The sequence below is a fragment of the Larimichthys crocea genome, chromosome XVII (assembly GCF_000972845.2).
Source record: "Larimichthys crocea isolate SSNF chromosome XVII, L_crocea_2.0, whole genome shotgun sequence".
NCBI lineage: Eukaryota > Metazoa > Chordata > Actinopteri > Sciaenidae > Larimichthys > Larimichthys crocea.
This window is the reverse complement of record NC_040027.1, coordinates 15,566,704-15,582,446: the sequence shown is the minus strand read 5'-3', so window position 1 is coordinate 15,582,446 and position 15,743 is coordinate 15,566,704. Positions and strand designations below refer to the sequence as shown.

General features: G+C 39.5%; 2 protein-coding genes across 3 annotated transcripts in view; both read left to right on the top strand.

The window, feature by feature from the left end:
• pip5k1ca (phosphatidylinositol-4-phosphate 5-kinase, type I, gamma a) overlaps positions 1-6,447 on the top strand; it is a 44,791-nt gene extending 38,344 nt beyond the window's left edge. The window contains exons 17-18 of one of the 2 annotated variants that reach the window (XM_019279179.2): positions 2,476-2,565; positions 3,748-6,447. In XM_019279179.2, the coding sequence (XP_019134724.1) occupies positions 2,476-2,565; positions 3,748-3,750 (93 nt within the window). In that variant the 3' untranslated portion in view covers positions 3,751-6,447. The remainder of the gene's footprint in view (positions 1-2,475; positions 2,566-3,747) is intronic. The other variant, XM_019279180.2, reaches the window with a different exon arrangement.
• Positions 6,448-9,450: 3,003 nt separating this feature from the next.
• Positions 9,451-13,769, top strand: LOC104939946 (ras-related protein Rab-11B). The gene is made up of 5 exons (XM_010756498.3): positions 9,451-9,609; positions 11,128-11,323; positions 11,701-11,894; positions 11,989-12,069; positions 12,152-13,769. Exons 1-5 carry the CDS (start codon positions 9,570-9,572, stop codon positions 12,295-12,297), a joined length of 657 nt encoding a protein of 218 aa, XP_010754800.1. The 5' UTR covers positions 9,451-9,569; the 3' UTR covers positions 12,298-13,769.
• Positions 13,770-15,743: the final 1,974 nt, after the last annotated feature.

The window sequence follows — 15,743 nt, the reverse complement described above, 5'->3', positions numbered from 1 at the left end:
CAGCATTCATGACACTCTTTGGGGGAAAACACAGCACATCATTTGAGGTTGGTGTGATTGCTCAAGGCGCAGAGTGAGACAGGTGTTACACGTGTGTGTGTCGTCACTTCACAGATTCCTCAGAGTGGCTCGTGACTAAATTATTCAGCCACGACCGACAGTCTCCACATTCACTTTTCATGATTCACGCTCTGCTCTCCTTCTCCTCCGTTCCTCTACATCTGATCTGTTTTTCAACTTTTTGTCTGCTCCCCCTCGTCTTTGACTTCGTCACCTCCGTCCTCCTCTGCTCCGCCCGCACATTTTTATTCTATAATTTTCACCTTCTTCTTCTGTTCCATCTAGTCCCGAGTCTTAATCTTCTCCGGTTCTCGCTCTGTCTCTGACATTTCCCTCTTTTTTCCCCCCCGTTATGTGAATGCCTGCATGAAATGAAGGTGGTGCGATGGTAGCGTGTTGTGTGCAAGTGGGTGGATAAAAACAGTCTGGCTGCCAGACAGCAGTCACCTCTCACTTATTTTCATTTTCACCTCAGCATGCTTCTTTTTTTCCACCCTCTGTCACTCCCCCACCTTACTTCAACTCTTCACATCTCTTCGTGTCTGCACCACATTCCCTCTGTTGTTGTCAAGTTTCCTGATGGAAGGACCTGGGTGGTCTCTCCTCTCCGACAAAGGAGGAGATGCCGGTCCTGTTGGCCGGTAAGTGAGAAGTGAGTTCAGCTGGTACTAGTACCTGGTGTGTTAGACTGCACTAGATCAGCCCTCCTGAGCACATCGCTGTTGGTCTAATGAAACATGATTACAGGGCTCTCCCCATAAGAGAAGACAATGAAGTGTGGGAGGACAAAAGACTTTTTATTTGACCTTTGTGTTACTCTGATTTTCATCTTCCATTAAATCAATTTGTTTCCTCACTCACTGACAGCCTACCTCGCGTGTTAATCGAAATTTCCCATAGATATCCAACTGGGTTGCCTGCGAAGGCCATAACGTAACCATTCAGTGACCCCTCGTGTCCTATGGATGGAGGTATTGTCATCCTAGAAAAGACCACTCCCATTAGGACAGATCGTTTCATCACAGGATAAATGTGATCACTCAGAAGAATGTCCTTCCCTCTAAGGTGGTCACCAGATCGCCTCACCTTAGGGGTCAAACATTCAGGCCTGTAACCATGACTGTGAAATTTTTACATCCGTTTAAATTAAACTAAATCTTAAAGTTATGCATAATTAACAGCATGGCAGCTTCGACTGACAGATCGATGCCGTTACATGTGGCTTGTTTGAGCAGGTCCACCCACGATCCACGTCTTCACCCCACAACTGAGCTTCACAAAGCTGTGGCGTCACTTGCTGGGAATCATCTGACCTTTTTTTGCCACCTTTTCTCTGTGCTGATGGTTTTTTTACACCACTGAACTCTCACATGCGCATTCATCTTTGCGACGAGGAGTCGTTTATGCACTGCAAGCCCGACTATAACGTCCTCTCTGTGTGACTGCTGACGTTTGGATGACATCAGTCACCTGAGGAAGAGCGTCTCGTCTGTTTTAACTCACGTCTCACTTATTCACGAGCATCATCAAATGTCAGACCCAATTTAGCGTCTCTCCCATATATCAAAACATATATTAGTTTAGCCACTGTTCAGTCTGTGACTGAACCTCTCGCCATCCTGATACAAAACAGACCTGCTCTGTGTTTTTTGACGTGCCACAGAGCACGGAAACATCTCCACTCATTTATTTACTGACTTTACTCATTTTTCCACCCGTCTGTATGCGTGTATGACATCAACCCACACCACCTCCACCTCCGCCTCCGTCACCATCGCCAACATACCGTGCGGCAGCTGCTTCCCTCTCTTAAAGGGCTGCCACCTCCAGAAACAAAAGAACCCGCCGAAGCTTTTACAGACCAAAGAGTGCTTTTGCTTGTTGCTCTTGTGTTTTGCTTTGACTCGAGGATGCTTTCTGTGTTCTGTCCCTGCATCCTGGCTTTTTCTTCCCACTACCTCTACCACTACCACTCCTCATCCTTCCCTGTTTGGCTGCTTTAGCGACTCATCCATCCACTCTGTACACTTCACTCTGCTTCCCAGGAGCTAAGAATAAGACATATGATTTAATCACACGTCAGTGAGATCCATCTTAACATTTAACAGCACTCCTCCGTATGCAACCTGTTATTTGACACGATTTTTTTCATCTCTGTGTTCAAGTCTTGTAACCTCTGAAAGGATTGACACATCCTTTGAAACACCTTTTAACATTTTTACACTCAAATTCACACTTTCCGATGTCTCTCGGCGACATTTCCTCCTATATGCATCCCTAATTTTTCATTTCCTGTCTTGTCTTTTTCTTCTCCCGTGATCTCCTGTGTCTTTCTCCTGCCTGCCCCTGCTGCTTGTCTCTGTGCCTCTGGCCTTTCCTCTGTCCCCCTCTACTGTGGTGGGTGTGTAAAAACAGCCTCCAGAGGACAGGACCTGGGTGTACTCTCCGCTACACTATGGCTCAGAGTCTAAGTCCCTGCCAGATGGGGATTGGGAAAAAGAGACAGTAAGTGAGAAGCACTAAAATATTAAGTACAGGAAAATAGGCAAGGAATAAAATCAGTTGTTGTTTGGTGGTGATTGTTTATTCAGGGTTACTAGGATGGAAAGGATCAGTTTACCCACGTGAGAAGCTTCTACAGTAAATGTAGAACAAGCTTCTCAGGTTCAAAAAAAGTCATTGATCCAAGAGGTAGGCTCGCTCTGCATCCAGAAACCCACCTCTACATTACAGCATTCATTCCTCATTGATAAGTGGGTGGAAAAATGCAGCCCGCGTGACCATCAAGTCCACAACCAGCCATCCCATGTCCCTCCAACATCAAGCTGCTCAGCATTTAGCACACACCACCGCGCTGCATCGGCCTCGTGCATCACCAGAAAGATGGTCACAATAGAGATATGTACATTAAACTCACAGAGGAATCACATTTTACAAAACACGGACATCATTTTGGTTCATCTTGAGCAATACGGGAGGATATATGAGGCATTTTTGAGTTTATTTCCAGTGTTAAAACATATATGTAAAATGTTTTATCTGGTAAATTAATGTTAAGAAAACACGGTGTTAACATGCAGCATTTGCCCATACTCTGCTGCATGACATGCTCTGATAAGGTGTCATCAGCCATCGGTTCTTTTCTCTTGCTCATTTTAAGTTTCATCTTCGTAGACACGTCTTTACACCGGGGATGTCCCGAAGCAAGTTTTGTCTCCCGATCACGTCAAACTCAGTTTTGACATATAATATAATATATTAAATATGTTCCCGCTTTTATAATCCTTATAAAAGGGATGCTTAATCATGTTAATCACGCTGAATTATGTAGGTGATGCCGATTAATTAAAATATCTCAGGAAATTTGGACTTTACAGCGTTATTTGATCCAAGATATTTCATTAAATCGACATTAGATATTTGTTAAGTGTGGAGTCGCACCAGTCAGACACACAAAGGGTCACTCGAGGGTGTTTATGTTTATGAGATTTATGGTTGCCTTATCTAATCTATTTTCCTTTTATCAGCAGCATTTAATAACAGCTAGCTCACTGTTTTCACTATCATTCGCAAGTAATGCATGAGAAGATTTCACACATTTCACGGCCGGGCTGGGAGGATAAAATTGTGTATGCTGTGCGCACTCCTGCCTAATACTTTCAATCTTGTCTTGTCTGTCTCCAACAGTAAAGCCTGTTCTCTGGCAGAGAGGAGTGAACGTCTCAGTGGAGAGGAATCATTGGTCTGAGGTCCAGACCTCAGCGGTAGCAGCAGCAGGATCTCTGTCTGAAACAGGATTTTAAACATGCATTCAGAAAAACTGAACACAACCGAGGGGGGAAAAAGTGACTCGAGTACCAGAGAAGGGGGGGAAAAAAATCCTGACAGTGATGACGTCACTGATTTTTCAACCATCCCTGCCTTTCACCCTTGATAAATGATAAATTATATCAGTTTAATAATAATGTGTGACATACGGTAGTGCGTATACGGCTGTAGTCTTATATGTTCGACATACATGAAAGACCATAGTGAGTCACGGTGCCTGTGAGAAGTATTCTCCTTGGATGTTTTCATGTTTTTTATTATAACCTGAGATAATGTGGCTTTTTTTTTCTTTTGGACACTGAATGACAGAAAATAAAATAATGAACATGATAACTTCAAAGCAGGGCGAATACTTTTCTGTAGGTATTGTACAGTATGATAGCACAGCCCTCCAACAGACTCACTCCTGCAGAGGCAGCACACTGAAATCTGGCCTTCTCCTCCTCCTCGGTACTGGCTGTATTGTTGTACTCCTCCTCACCTGGCATCCAGCTTTCTCTCAACATCCGATAGAGAAACGCAACATTGCGACGTCAACCCTGGGAGCAGCACGTACGGCCACGTGTAGATTTCAGCGTGCTGAGTGAGTCGTGAGGTCCGTGGTGTTGGAGGGCTCGTGAAACCAGAGTTATTATAGTAACCATCAAAAAAGAACGTTTAGACGTCTCTGTCATCCACCACTTTTACAGTAGTGAATATTATGCAGTTTAGTTTATAGAGGGAAGAATTAAAACTCATCATTTCATCTCTACGGTTTGTTTTATTCATAGCGTAATAATTAATTATTTATATCAAATGTTATTTTTTATTTCTGAGCTTCTCTTCGGCTGTTTTACTACTGTGAATTTTTATTTATTTCATCTGTTTGTGTTTTATTATAATCTTCATTGTTGGTACTTTTCATTCTAATTGCTTCTTTTATTATTATTATTATTATTATTATTTGCATCCAAAGAACTTTAACTTTAATGTTTTCATCATTTCATCACTGCAGCTTCTTTATTTCCCGGTTTGTTTGTTTTTTACTTCACGTGTTCGTCGTGTAATTTCAGTGTTACTACTTCTTTTTTTTTTTACTACACCTCTCGTGGAAAACGGCTGACTCTTGCCTTCACAACAGAGGGCAGCAATTTGCAACACTAAAGGCAGCAGACATTGTCGGTCATTATAGCAGTCATCACGTCATAACAATGTCTTCCAGTGTTGCCCTATTTTTGGACAGATGCACACGGATCATTTGTAACAATTTCTTTATTTTTTCTTTGTTTAGGTGGGAAAATAATCGGCATATCGGTGACAGTTGCCCTAACCCTCCTCACAATAAGAAATCCATCGACTTAACATTTTTCAAATGTTTGTTAGACGTAGAGCATCAGTTGTAGTGCAGTCAATATCGTACCTGTTATCTGTGTATGTGAATGAACACAGTACGTTGCAGTACGTCGGTGAGACACAGCAGTTTGTAAATGGGTTGAATGTTGCACTTGAAGAAGAACTAGTGATAGAGGCCAAATCAAACATGACATCACGTTATCTTCGTTTTTTCCGCTCACACAGGCTGATATTAAGACAGCGTTCATGTTAGGATTATCAAGTGTGTGTGTGTTGGTGAAGTCAATCACAGTCATTGTAGTGTTTACTGTAGTCTCTCTCTGTGGTTGACATCTTAGGACTCTAAAATAAGACTTAAGTTCAACATACAAACTGAATTTTTCTTCTTTTCTTTTTTTTTAAATCTAACTACAGATCGGTTGGTACGTTTCTATGTGTGTTTGTGTGTAAGGGAGGACACGTCGATGTTTGTAAAATAGAGATGAGCTCATTCTCATGATGTGCAGTGGCCAGTTGTAATCAGTTTGCTGTTGTTCATCAGATGGAGACCATAGCAGCAATATTTTGTACAGTCTAGCTTTTAAGTTCATTTTTATTGCCTTATTGGAGAAATTTTACATGTAGGCCTATCATTTATATATATATATTATTTTTTTTCACTTGTGCTGTTGTATTTATTTTTCTTTCTCATAGTTGTGCTCCTGAGAATGTGTACATAAAATTATAAATACATATATAAAGATATACAAATATATTTTCCATTTGAATCGGAGAATATTATTTTTATTTGGTTTTATTTTTGCTGCTGGGCAAAAGAAATGATTGCAATCTACATAATTTACTGTACCATATTCTTCAGTGTGTTTATTGAGATGCAGCTGCTGTATATTTATGGTCTATAAGCCACAGCTGTTTCTTTGTAAGATATCCAAAAATGGAAAGATTTGTGGTATTTTACTGTACATGCAAATCAATAGGGATTCTTCCAACTGTTCCAGCTGTGTTGTGTATGTGTTTTCAGATCGCTGTGTGTGCCCTCATCCAATAGGGAGAGTCCTTTACAGAAGAGACATAGCATGATTTCAAAAATGAATATGCATATCAGAAATGTGTATTTATGTATATCTGTGTAAATTCATCTATTTATACGTGAGGATAAATAGATGGCTGTATGTGTGTGTGTTTGGACTCAATCAGAATGAATACAAAATAAAGCAGTTCTATGAATTGTTGTCCATGGCGATAATGTCATATAATATTTCTTTTTTTTTTCTTTTTTTTGCTTCTCTCGAATGGAAATGAGCCATTTGTACCGGTGACCTTGGATTTTGGATTACAGTTTTGAGAGATTGATTAACGCTGACTGGCTTTCAGTTGTTATGCATTAACTCCTACCGTGAGTGCACGAGTCATAAAGGTCACATGAGTAATTGGGTGCTCAAACTTTATGATTGAGTTTAACAGAATGCACAAACAAAAGCAGTGTTGCACAGGTTTGCACCCTAATTTGGTTCCATTTTTTCAGTTACAACAAACGACTCCTGAAGTAAACACTTTAAGATTATTGTGGGATGTTTCTGAATTTGACAATCTGCCTGTTAGATTTTGACCTCGATGGTGCTACATGAAAAGGTCATCAAGCTATCTTGATCGACCAAAGTGTTTGGAAAGGTGGATTAACCATCACCGTGTAAAAGCTTGGCTGTGGGACCTTTAAGGAGGCTGATCACTCGAGGTCACAGACCATCAGGTGTCCGTTTTTACCGGTAGAGGGAAATCTGCTACAGAAAAACAACCAATGATCTAGAGGAATCTCAAATTCAGCTTTTCAGTGTAATTACAGCAATTCAGAAAAAGAATTAGCTCATTATCAGTCAAAGTCAAGCGCACTTGCACTCGTGTAAAAGTTACCAGAAACTGCCAACATGACATCGCTACTGACCAGGTGTCTGTCCACTGAAAGAGAATGGATGATAAGATAGACTTTAATTATCCCACAGCGTGGAAATCTACTTGTCATGGCAGCTATACATAAGGTGGATAAAAAATTACTCATAAATAAGAAATATATAGAAGAGTCTGACAGCTGTTGGAATGAAGGACCTGTGGTAGAGCTCCTTCTTACATGGTGGGAGTAGCAACCTGTTGCTGAAGGAGCTGTTTAAGGCCTCCACAGTCTCATGGAGGAGATGAGAGGAGTTTTTCATGATGGATGTCAGCCTCCTCTCCCCCAATTCCTCTATAGAGTCTAGGGGACAGTCCAGGACAGAGCTGGACCTCTTGACCATTATGTTGGGTCTTTTCCTCCTAGAAAGCAGACGACTGCACCGAAGATTCGAAGATGCCACCACAGCGTCATAGTAAGTTGAGCAAGTGGAGACGTCTATCCAGTTTATTGTTGAGGTGAACGTCCAGGAATCTGTACGCTCCCACCATCTCAATATCCAATCACTGGATGTTCATGGTGTCCTCCTGAAGTCAATAACCATCTCTGGGGAGATCACCCTAGTCAACAAAGTCTGTAATGACTCCCCTGTGCTGCTCATTTCCTCCTGATAGTGGCTGTATCATCAGAGAACCTTTGGACCTGCTAATTGTATAAAGCGCTACAACATGAATCTAACAATAACAATTTGGATTTTTTTTTTTTTAAATGGGGAATTAGAAGCAAATATTAGAATATTATATGAACAATGGGAAGAAACATTCAAAGACATAAAGTATAGTAGCCCAACAAAATGAAGTATTTTAACACTCATCTATCACCTCAAAGTACAATAATACTTCTGAGATGTGTTGGAGGGGTCGGTGGTTGGTGGGGGACTTTACAAACATCTTTTGAGGTGGAAACTTGTCAACCTTACTGAGAATTCTACTTTTAATAGCAAAGAAAACAATTACAGCTTCCTGATTAAAGCCACAGCACCCCCGATATAACTGAACAGAGAGACAGGTTAAAAAAATGTCTTTATCATGGAAAAACCACAGCGAGGTAACGGTTAAAGATAGTTACCAGTAACTCTAGTTTTTCTTTTTATTCTTTATTTTTATCCATCTTTTTGTACTTAAAGTAGTACAATTGATACTAAATGTATGTATCCAATGCTACATGAGCAACTCGTGTTTCCTCCTTTGAAGAAAGAGAAAGAAATATTTGCAATATTTATTAAAGTGTAACTGCAGAAGCACCTCCTATTGTACATTCCTAGTGTGTTATGTGTTTGTATGTATGTCATTTTATATATGTTCAATAAAAAGTAAATAAACAAAAAATAACCTGTTAATAACCAATTAATACAGCCAGGCATACTGTTTGTCCTCACATAAGCCCATAGTTGTTTTTGTTGGATGTACAGTAAAAAATATGCTTATTTCTAACCTTAACCCTTGAGTAAAATGTTTAAAAAAACAAAGTATTCTGCTAAAAGAACATTTAACATTTAGTCCTCTCCCAAGCTTTTCACTTGTGCTGTTGTATTTATTTTTCTTTCTCATAGCTGTGCTCCTGAGAATGTGTACATAAAATTATAAAGATATACAAACATATTTTCCATTTGAATCGGAGAATATTATTTTTATTTGGTTTTATTTTTGCAGCTGGGCAAAAGAAATGATTGCAATCTACATAATTTACTGTACCACATTCTTTGGTGTGTTTATTGAGATGCAGCTACTGTATATGTACTGTATAATAAAAAGTAAATGAACAAAAATAACCTGTTAATAACCAATTAATACATAGTACAGCCAGGTATACTGTTTGTCCTCACATAGGCCCATAGTTGTTTTTGTTGGATGTACAGTAAAGAATAATAATAATAATAATAAGTTAATAATAATAATATAAAATTTTATTTCATAGGTGCCTTTCTGTCACCTAAGGACACCTTACAATAAATAGTTCTGTTGTATGTACAGTAAAGAATATGCTTATTTCTACCCTTAACCCTTGTATTCTGCTAAAAGCACATTTAACATTAAATCCTGGAGTCCTCTCCCTCTGGAAAAACATCATAAAAACAGTGAGTACCCTCAAAAAATATTGCTCAATCTCCAGAGCAGACACAGCAGCCAGGGCGTCGAGGTTTGAAGAACAAAGGGTGCAGTTCTCTTGCTGCGGCCCGTGATTGGTCGGCGTTTACAACGAAAGCCTACGATTGGCTAATCCAACTGTCAATCGAGGCGATGACGCTTCCGATTGGTCTAAAAAAAAAGACGTTGCGAAACTCACGTGCTTCCCTTTGGAAGGCGGTGCCTGCTGAGACTCGTAGCTGCCGGTGGGACGGGATTGTTGTTGTTGTTCGTGTACTTTAAATATTTAAAAAAGTACAAATAACTACTCCTCTGAAATGGGAACCCGAGATGATGAATACGACTACTTGTTCAAAGGTAAATCCTGGTTTAAACGGAGCACAAACGGCTCTTTTTCTTTGGTGAAGAAGTCCGTTGACAGCGGCGCGAAGTGAGGAAGTCAGCGACGATGCTAAAGTTAGCTCCGCTCGTAGCAACCCGTAACACGATATCTGTGGACTAAACACGCTGTTATAAGTTCATATATCAACCTGTAGTACTACAACTCTTTTAATTGATGCGTGTTAAACTCGCCAAACTGTTTAAAGCGAGTCCGGTTGTTGCCATCTTAACCGCTAACGTCTAATGCTAACGCGGTAGCTACTTGGCCTCGTTTAAAAAAAACAAAATCAGCTGATACCACCTTAAATTTAACTTCAAACTGCACGTGAGCGCTGCTCAACAGCTGCCCTCTGTCTCCAAACACTTAAAATGTATTTAAACATGTTTTTTTAAATTGACTAACTTGTTGACATCGTCTTAATATCCAGCTGCTTTTCCATATTTTTCAGTTTAGTCCTCCTGCTTTGACAAAACCATGCATGTTTTCACCTCTGGTTAATGTTTAATGACACACAGGTGAGATAAGATATCATATCAAGAATTAAAACGACATAAAAAAGAAACACAAAACAAGAGAGACAAGGAAGTAAGTACAGGTCTGGAAATAGGAACTAGACTAAAACTAGGACCTTACTGTTACCTGTGAAGCACCAATGATCAGCTGTGTGTTTGCATTGTATAAAGAATAAACCAACAATGTTACACTCTGCACATTGTAAATGCATTAGAAGTCATGCCAGGCTCCAGCATGATGTTACAGCTCTTATCTTTTATAGTTTTACAGATTGACAATGCATTTATTTTTTATTTTTAATCATATTTTTATCACGTTTTCTGACATGAACGCAAACAAAACCACAAAAACAAATCTCTGACTACTTGTCGTGTGATATAGACGGTACAATACACTCGAGAAAATCGTCTCCCTATATTAATAAGCTGTGATAGTATCACTGGGAGGACGTGGGAGGCAAGTATATGCACATACACGTATATACACATACACATACATAAGGAAACGCTCAGTGCTGTTGCATTAATTGATACATATCTGTAAAGAAAGAAAAGTAATAAATAAAATAAAATAATGTCAATTCAGAGAGAAAATGCTATATTTTTTTAAAATGAAAATTAATTAAAATAATTAAAAGTAAATTAATGTCTGACCTTATGACCCGAAAACATCAGTTTCCTTCATTGCCATCTATCATCCCTTTTAATACAATATTCATATTTAAAGAAAGGGGTCCAAATCCTACAGAAATCATCCGTCTTACACTTTAATCTTTAATACACTGTACAAGGTTGTAACAACTATATTCAAGTATTACTGTATTATAAATACTGAGTGGAAGAGAGTGTTTTACAAAGTATTGCACACAAACTTCAGCAGTAACACTCATACTACCACTATGACTACTATGCACCATTAACACCAAGACAAAGTAATGGTAATAAACCTGATTCTGATTCTCCGTGTATTTTATATTCTAGTTGTACTCATCGGAGACTCTGGTGTGGGGAAGAGTAACCTGCTGTCCCGCTTCACGAGAAATGAGTTCAACCTGGAGAGCAAGAGCACCATCGGGGTGGAGTTCGCCACCCGCAGCATCCAGGTGGACGGCAAGACGATAAAGGCTCAAATTTGGGACACGGCTGGACAGGAACGCTACAGAGCGATCACCTCAGCGTGAGTTTGTTTCGTTTTTTTCATTCGTCTGCAGGACTCACCTGATTTGTGATATTCAAATGATTTAAAGGAGTAATGTGCTGTTTGATACACCGCTCAGTGCTGCCTTCAGTCTCCCAATTTCTTTAAATAATACAAACAAATTAAGTATATTTTGTCATTTTACCATTTCTCTATTTATATTAAACTATACAGTAATATGTGTTTAGTATAGCAGTAAACAGAGTAAACAGTCGTCAGAGTCATATAACCCATTGAAGGTTATCGTACAAGTTTTTTGAAGAGCTCTCATCCAGGAGGCGTCTTCAGTTCAAATCAGATCAGATTGCAGTAACTCTTGATTCATCACGTCCTCTCCTCTGCTCGCCCGTTACCAGGTATTACCGGGGCGCCGTCGGGGCTCTCCTAGTTTACGACATCGCCAAGCACCTGACGTACGAGAACGTCGAACGCTGGCTGAAGGAGCTGAGGGACCACGCCGACAACAACATCGTCATCATGCTGGTGGGAAACAAGAGCGACCTCCGCCACCTCAGGGCAGTGCCCACCGACGAGGCTCGAGCCTTCGCAGGTAGATTAAGTGTTGCCATTGGCAGTTAAAAGAAGAAATGATGCCTAAACCACACATTTAAATGTTAAAACATACTTTATCTCCTCATCCTCAGAAAAGAACACTCTCTCCTTTATTGAAACTTCCGCCTTGGACTCCACTAATGTAGAAGAAGCCTTTAAAAACATTCTCACAGGTAGGAAAAGTCAAAGTTTGAAATAAAATCTGCATCTTCTAGCTTGGGTAATATTAAATCGTACTCCCTTTTTCTCTCACAGAAATCTACCGTATCGTATCTCAGAAGCAAATATCCGACAGATCTGGAAACGACGAGTCTCCAGGAAACAATGTAGTGGACATAAGCCTCCCGCCGACCTCTGACGGCCAGAGAGGCAGCAAACTACCTTGCTGCCAAAGCCTGTGACGCTCCATATTTTCTTTTCCTGTTTGACTTTCTCTCAGTCCTTCCTCTCTCCTCACCTCTGGTTTACTTTAACTGTCATGCTGCTGTCATCACAGTGCCCTCGTGGGTTCAGAAGTCTCTTGGCACCAAGACTCTCGTCTTTGACATTCCTTTTTTTTTTTTGCTGGTTTTCTTCTTTGTTGTTTGCTGTTTTTTTTCTTGGTTTGTTTGTCTTTCTCTGATTTTGAGCCTGTGTGTTTTAAAAAAACAAAACAAAACAAAAAAACTATATGACCTCGAGGTTAATCTTAAAGCTGTAGTAAAGTAGAATTTCTTCTTTTTTTTAAATTAGCAAGCCTTTATGGTTCTTTTGACCCGCTCCTGTCGAAGGAATGGTGAGGGATCATTCGGCTCGTGTATCACTGCTTCAAGTGGTTTCTACTTGCCCCTTTTCTCAGCTTGCACTGATACAGATGTGCTACAGCGGAGTCCCAATTTCATGTCTGGTTGACCTGATTCTGCCTACCATGCAGTACGGGTGTAAGAAGAGGAGGCACCACTGGAGTATTGATGTGTACTCTGTCTGGAGTTTCAATTTTAATTTTCCTCTTTGAGCCCTGTGCCCGCTGTGGCATGAAATTAGCATGAGCCCGACACCAGACTGGCTGTGACTGGCTTAATATGGGCAAGTGTGAAACAAATGAAGTGTTTTTATTTGTGTGTGCAAATGTGTGTGGGTGTGTGTGTGTGTGTGTGTGTTACTCTTAGTACACAAAGATACCAAAGGAGACGGATGCAATCGTCAATTTTTAAGTTTTTAGGCACGTTCAAGGCTGCTAAGATTGCATTTCAATGCTGTATTCGGCAAAATCAATCCGGGCTTACTTGCAACAACAACAAAAAAAAAAGTGTAATGCTATAAGAGCAAAAGTAATGTGATAAAATGTGCTGTGATTTATTATTTGTAAAGTTAAATCAAGCCTGGGGTTCATCTCTTGAGTTGGCTCTTAGCAGGCTGTCTTTTTCTCTTTTATTTGCACTTATATCCAATGATTTCAGAAGAACAAATCACAAATTATTTTCTTTATCGTGTAAAACAATGCACCATGTGGTGCTCGAACCGTTTCCTTTCAATGTCTGCTGTCATTTCAACACGTTACGTGTTAAACGGAAATGGATAAAAGATGCGCGTAACCTGAAATTCTTGTCATTGAACACTTTCACTCGGCCACGTTAACGGTTGTTAGTCTGGAAAGTGGAACTGAAAATCAAACATGCAAATTGTTAATATGCTCGGCTGAAGTATCCTGTTTGTTTGTTTCAGTCGCTTTGTGTGAACATGCTTTCATGTGTGACTGATTTAAAGCATCATGTCTCCTGTGATATTTCATGTTTCTTCGACATGTCAAGGCAGCAAATAGAAAGATGTTTTGCTACTTTCGCATTACACAGAAAATTCTGAAGCATAAATAAACCTAATCCACATGACTGTATACCAGACAGACTTATTTTTGGATACGTTGCTCACTCTGTGAACTTTGATGTTGTGTCCTCTACTGTTGTTTAGCAACTTAGGTGTCAGGTGGGAGGGTGTAGTTCACTGGAAATGTTGGCTCTAGCTACACTGACATGGCTACCTTTTGAAATCTACACATACTGTACATCCAGCCATTATCTGCAACCGTTTATCATCAGGGCCATGCTGAAGCTGGAGCAGCCGCAGAGAACCCACGCAGACACGAGGAGAACATGCAAACCCCACACAGCTGTGGTGTGAACCAGAAACCTTTTTGTGCTCACCACTTCACCGCCTGAATCTACACATATGTAATAATAATAACTTTATTTATGTAGCCCCTTTTAAAAACAGGGTTTGTAAAGTGCTTTACCGAGCAGCGGACTTAAAGTCTGAACAAGTTAAGAAAAATAAACACAACAAAAAACAGGCAGAGCGGTTAAAGTCATTTAAAATTTGATTTCTAAAAGTTTTGAAATCAAAAAAGTCGAATAATGATAAGGGGTATAAATATTTAGAACATGGGGACATTAAAAGGGAAATGCTGACATTAAAGACAGGCCTGGTTAAGGGATACTCAGAGTTTAACAGTTTTCATCTTCATTCAGACAAATATTGTCAATGTGAATCCATTTCAGCACCAAGTTTGTGGGTTTTATTTTAGTTTACACAGCCGTAGCCACAAGCATTCACACAGTGCAACAAGGGCCATGGTGCTACATGAAACATATACTGCCGAGGTGCCCTTAAGCAAGGCACCGAACCCCAGTAAAGTTTCTATTCTATGTGAGCCAAAACAACACTGACAAACTTTTATGAAGCTTATACTTCTTTAAGTTTTTGTTGACACTCTCAGAAGTTTTAATTTAACTATTATGTTTACTGTTGAGGTTGTAGAGATATACATGACCATAATATTATAAACACTTCTCAGTTTAATGCACTCCAGTTTAACACGACTGCAAACTATTGTAGAGTTGTTGTATTGGATCACATTGGATTGAACCTAATTATGCGTCCCATCAGTGTTTATTATTAACATATATTAAATGTAGCCCTTGTTATTTTGTGTTGTAGTGTGTGTGCACTTTAATGTCGTTCTGTCTGCACTATGTTTTATGTTTCCTCCGTCTCATTTCACCGTGTCCTGTGTATATGGTATACGCATTCACGTTGACAATATTTGTCTGAGATAAGATGAGGAAGTCATCCAAGTAGAGTATCTATATGCACATAGCCATCTTACCCTTAACCAGACCTGCCTTTTTAATGCCCCCATGTTATATATTTATATCTCTTATCAAACAAAACTCAATAGTAAAGATAATAGTTGAATTAATTCCTCTCTGACAGTGTCAATAAAGTCTTCACAGAAGTTGAATTTACGGCAGCAGAGTTGTTGTGTTGGATCACATTGTATTATATAAGTGTACCTAATGAATATAATATAATATAATGTGTGTATATATATATGAAACACTGCTCCGTCAGTCTAACATGCTCAGCATTTCTGATGAGGGTTAATTAAGTAGCCAAAGTCATGGCCAGAAACATTGGCACCCCTGTATTTCTGTCACATAATGCACTACTTCTCCCAAACAATGTGATATTCTCATGTTTATTTCTCTTGTTTGCATCAGAACAACGCAGAAAAACAAAGCCAAATATAAGATATTCTGCACAAAACTCCAGAAATAGGCAAAATTATTGTCATCTTTTCAAACATCTTCAGAAAAAAATGTGTTTCAAGCTCATTTAATTTGTAATTAAACTCATCTGTAGCACTATAATAATCACAATTAATCAGTTAAAATTGAGAAAATTTGACTCCAGCTTTGCGTTATGTGTCTGTGTGTGTACCACACTGAGTGCGGACAACAGAAAGCAGCAGAGCAAAGAGTTATCTAAAGATTTGAGAGTCGAAATTCTGGGAAACAACATGAACAATATC

Bases quoted from the DNA above. Each gene is read 5' to 3' on its own strand.
- LOC104939946 (XM_010756498.3), top strand. From the start codon at position 9,570: ATGGGAACCCGAGATGATGAATACGACTACTTGTTCAAAG. The intron at 11,324-11,700 runs GTGAGTTTGTTT...GCCCGTTACCAG, and splicing joins TACAGAGCGATCACCTCAGC to GTATTACCGGGGCGCCGTCG. The intron at 11,895-11,988 runs GTAGATTAAGTG...CCTCATCCTCAG, and splicing joins CGAGGCTCGAGCCTTCGCAG to AAAAGAACACTCTCTCCTTT.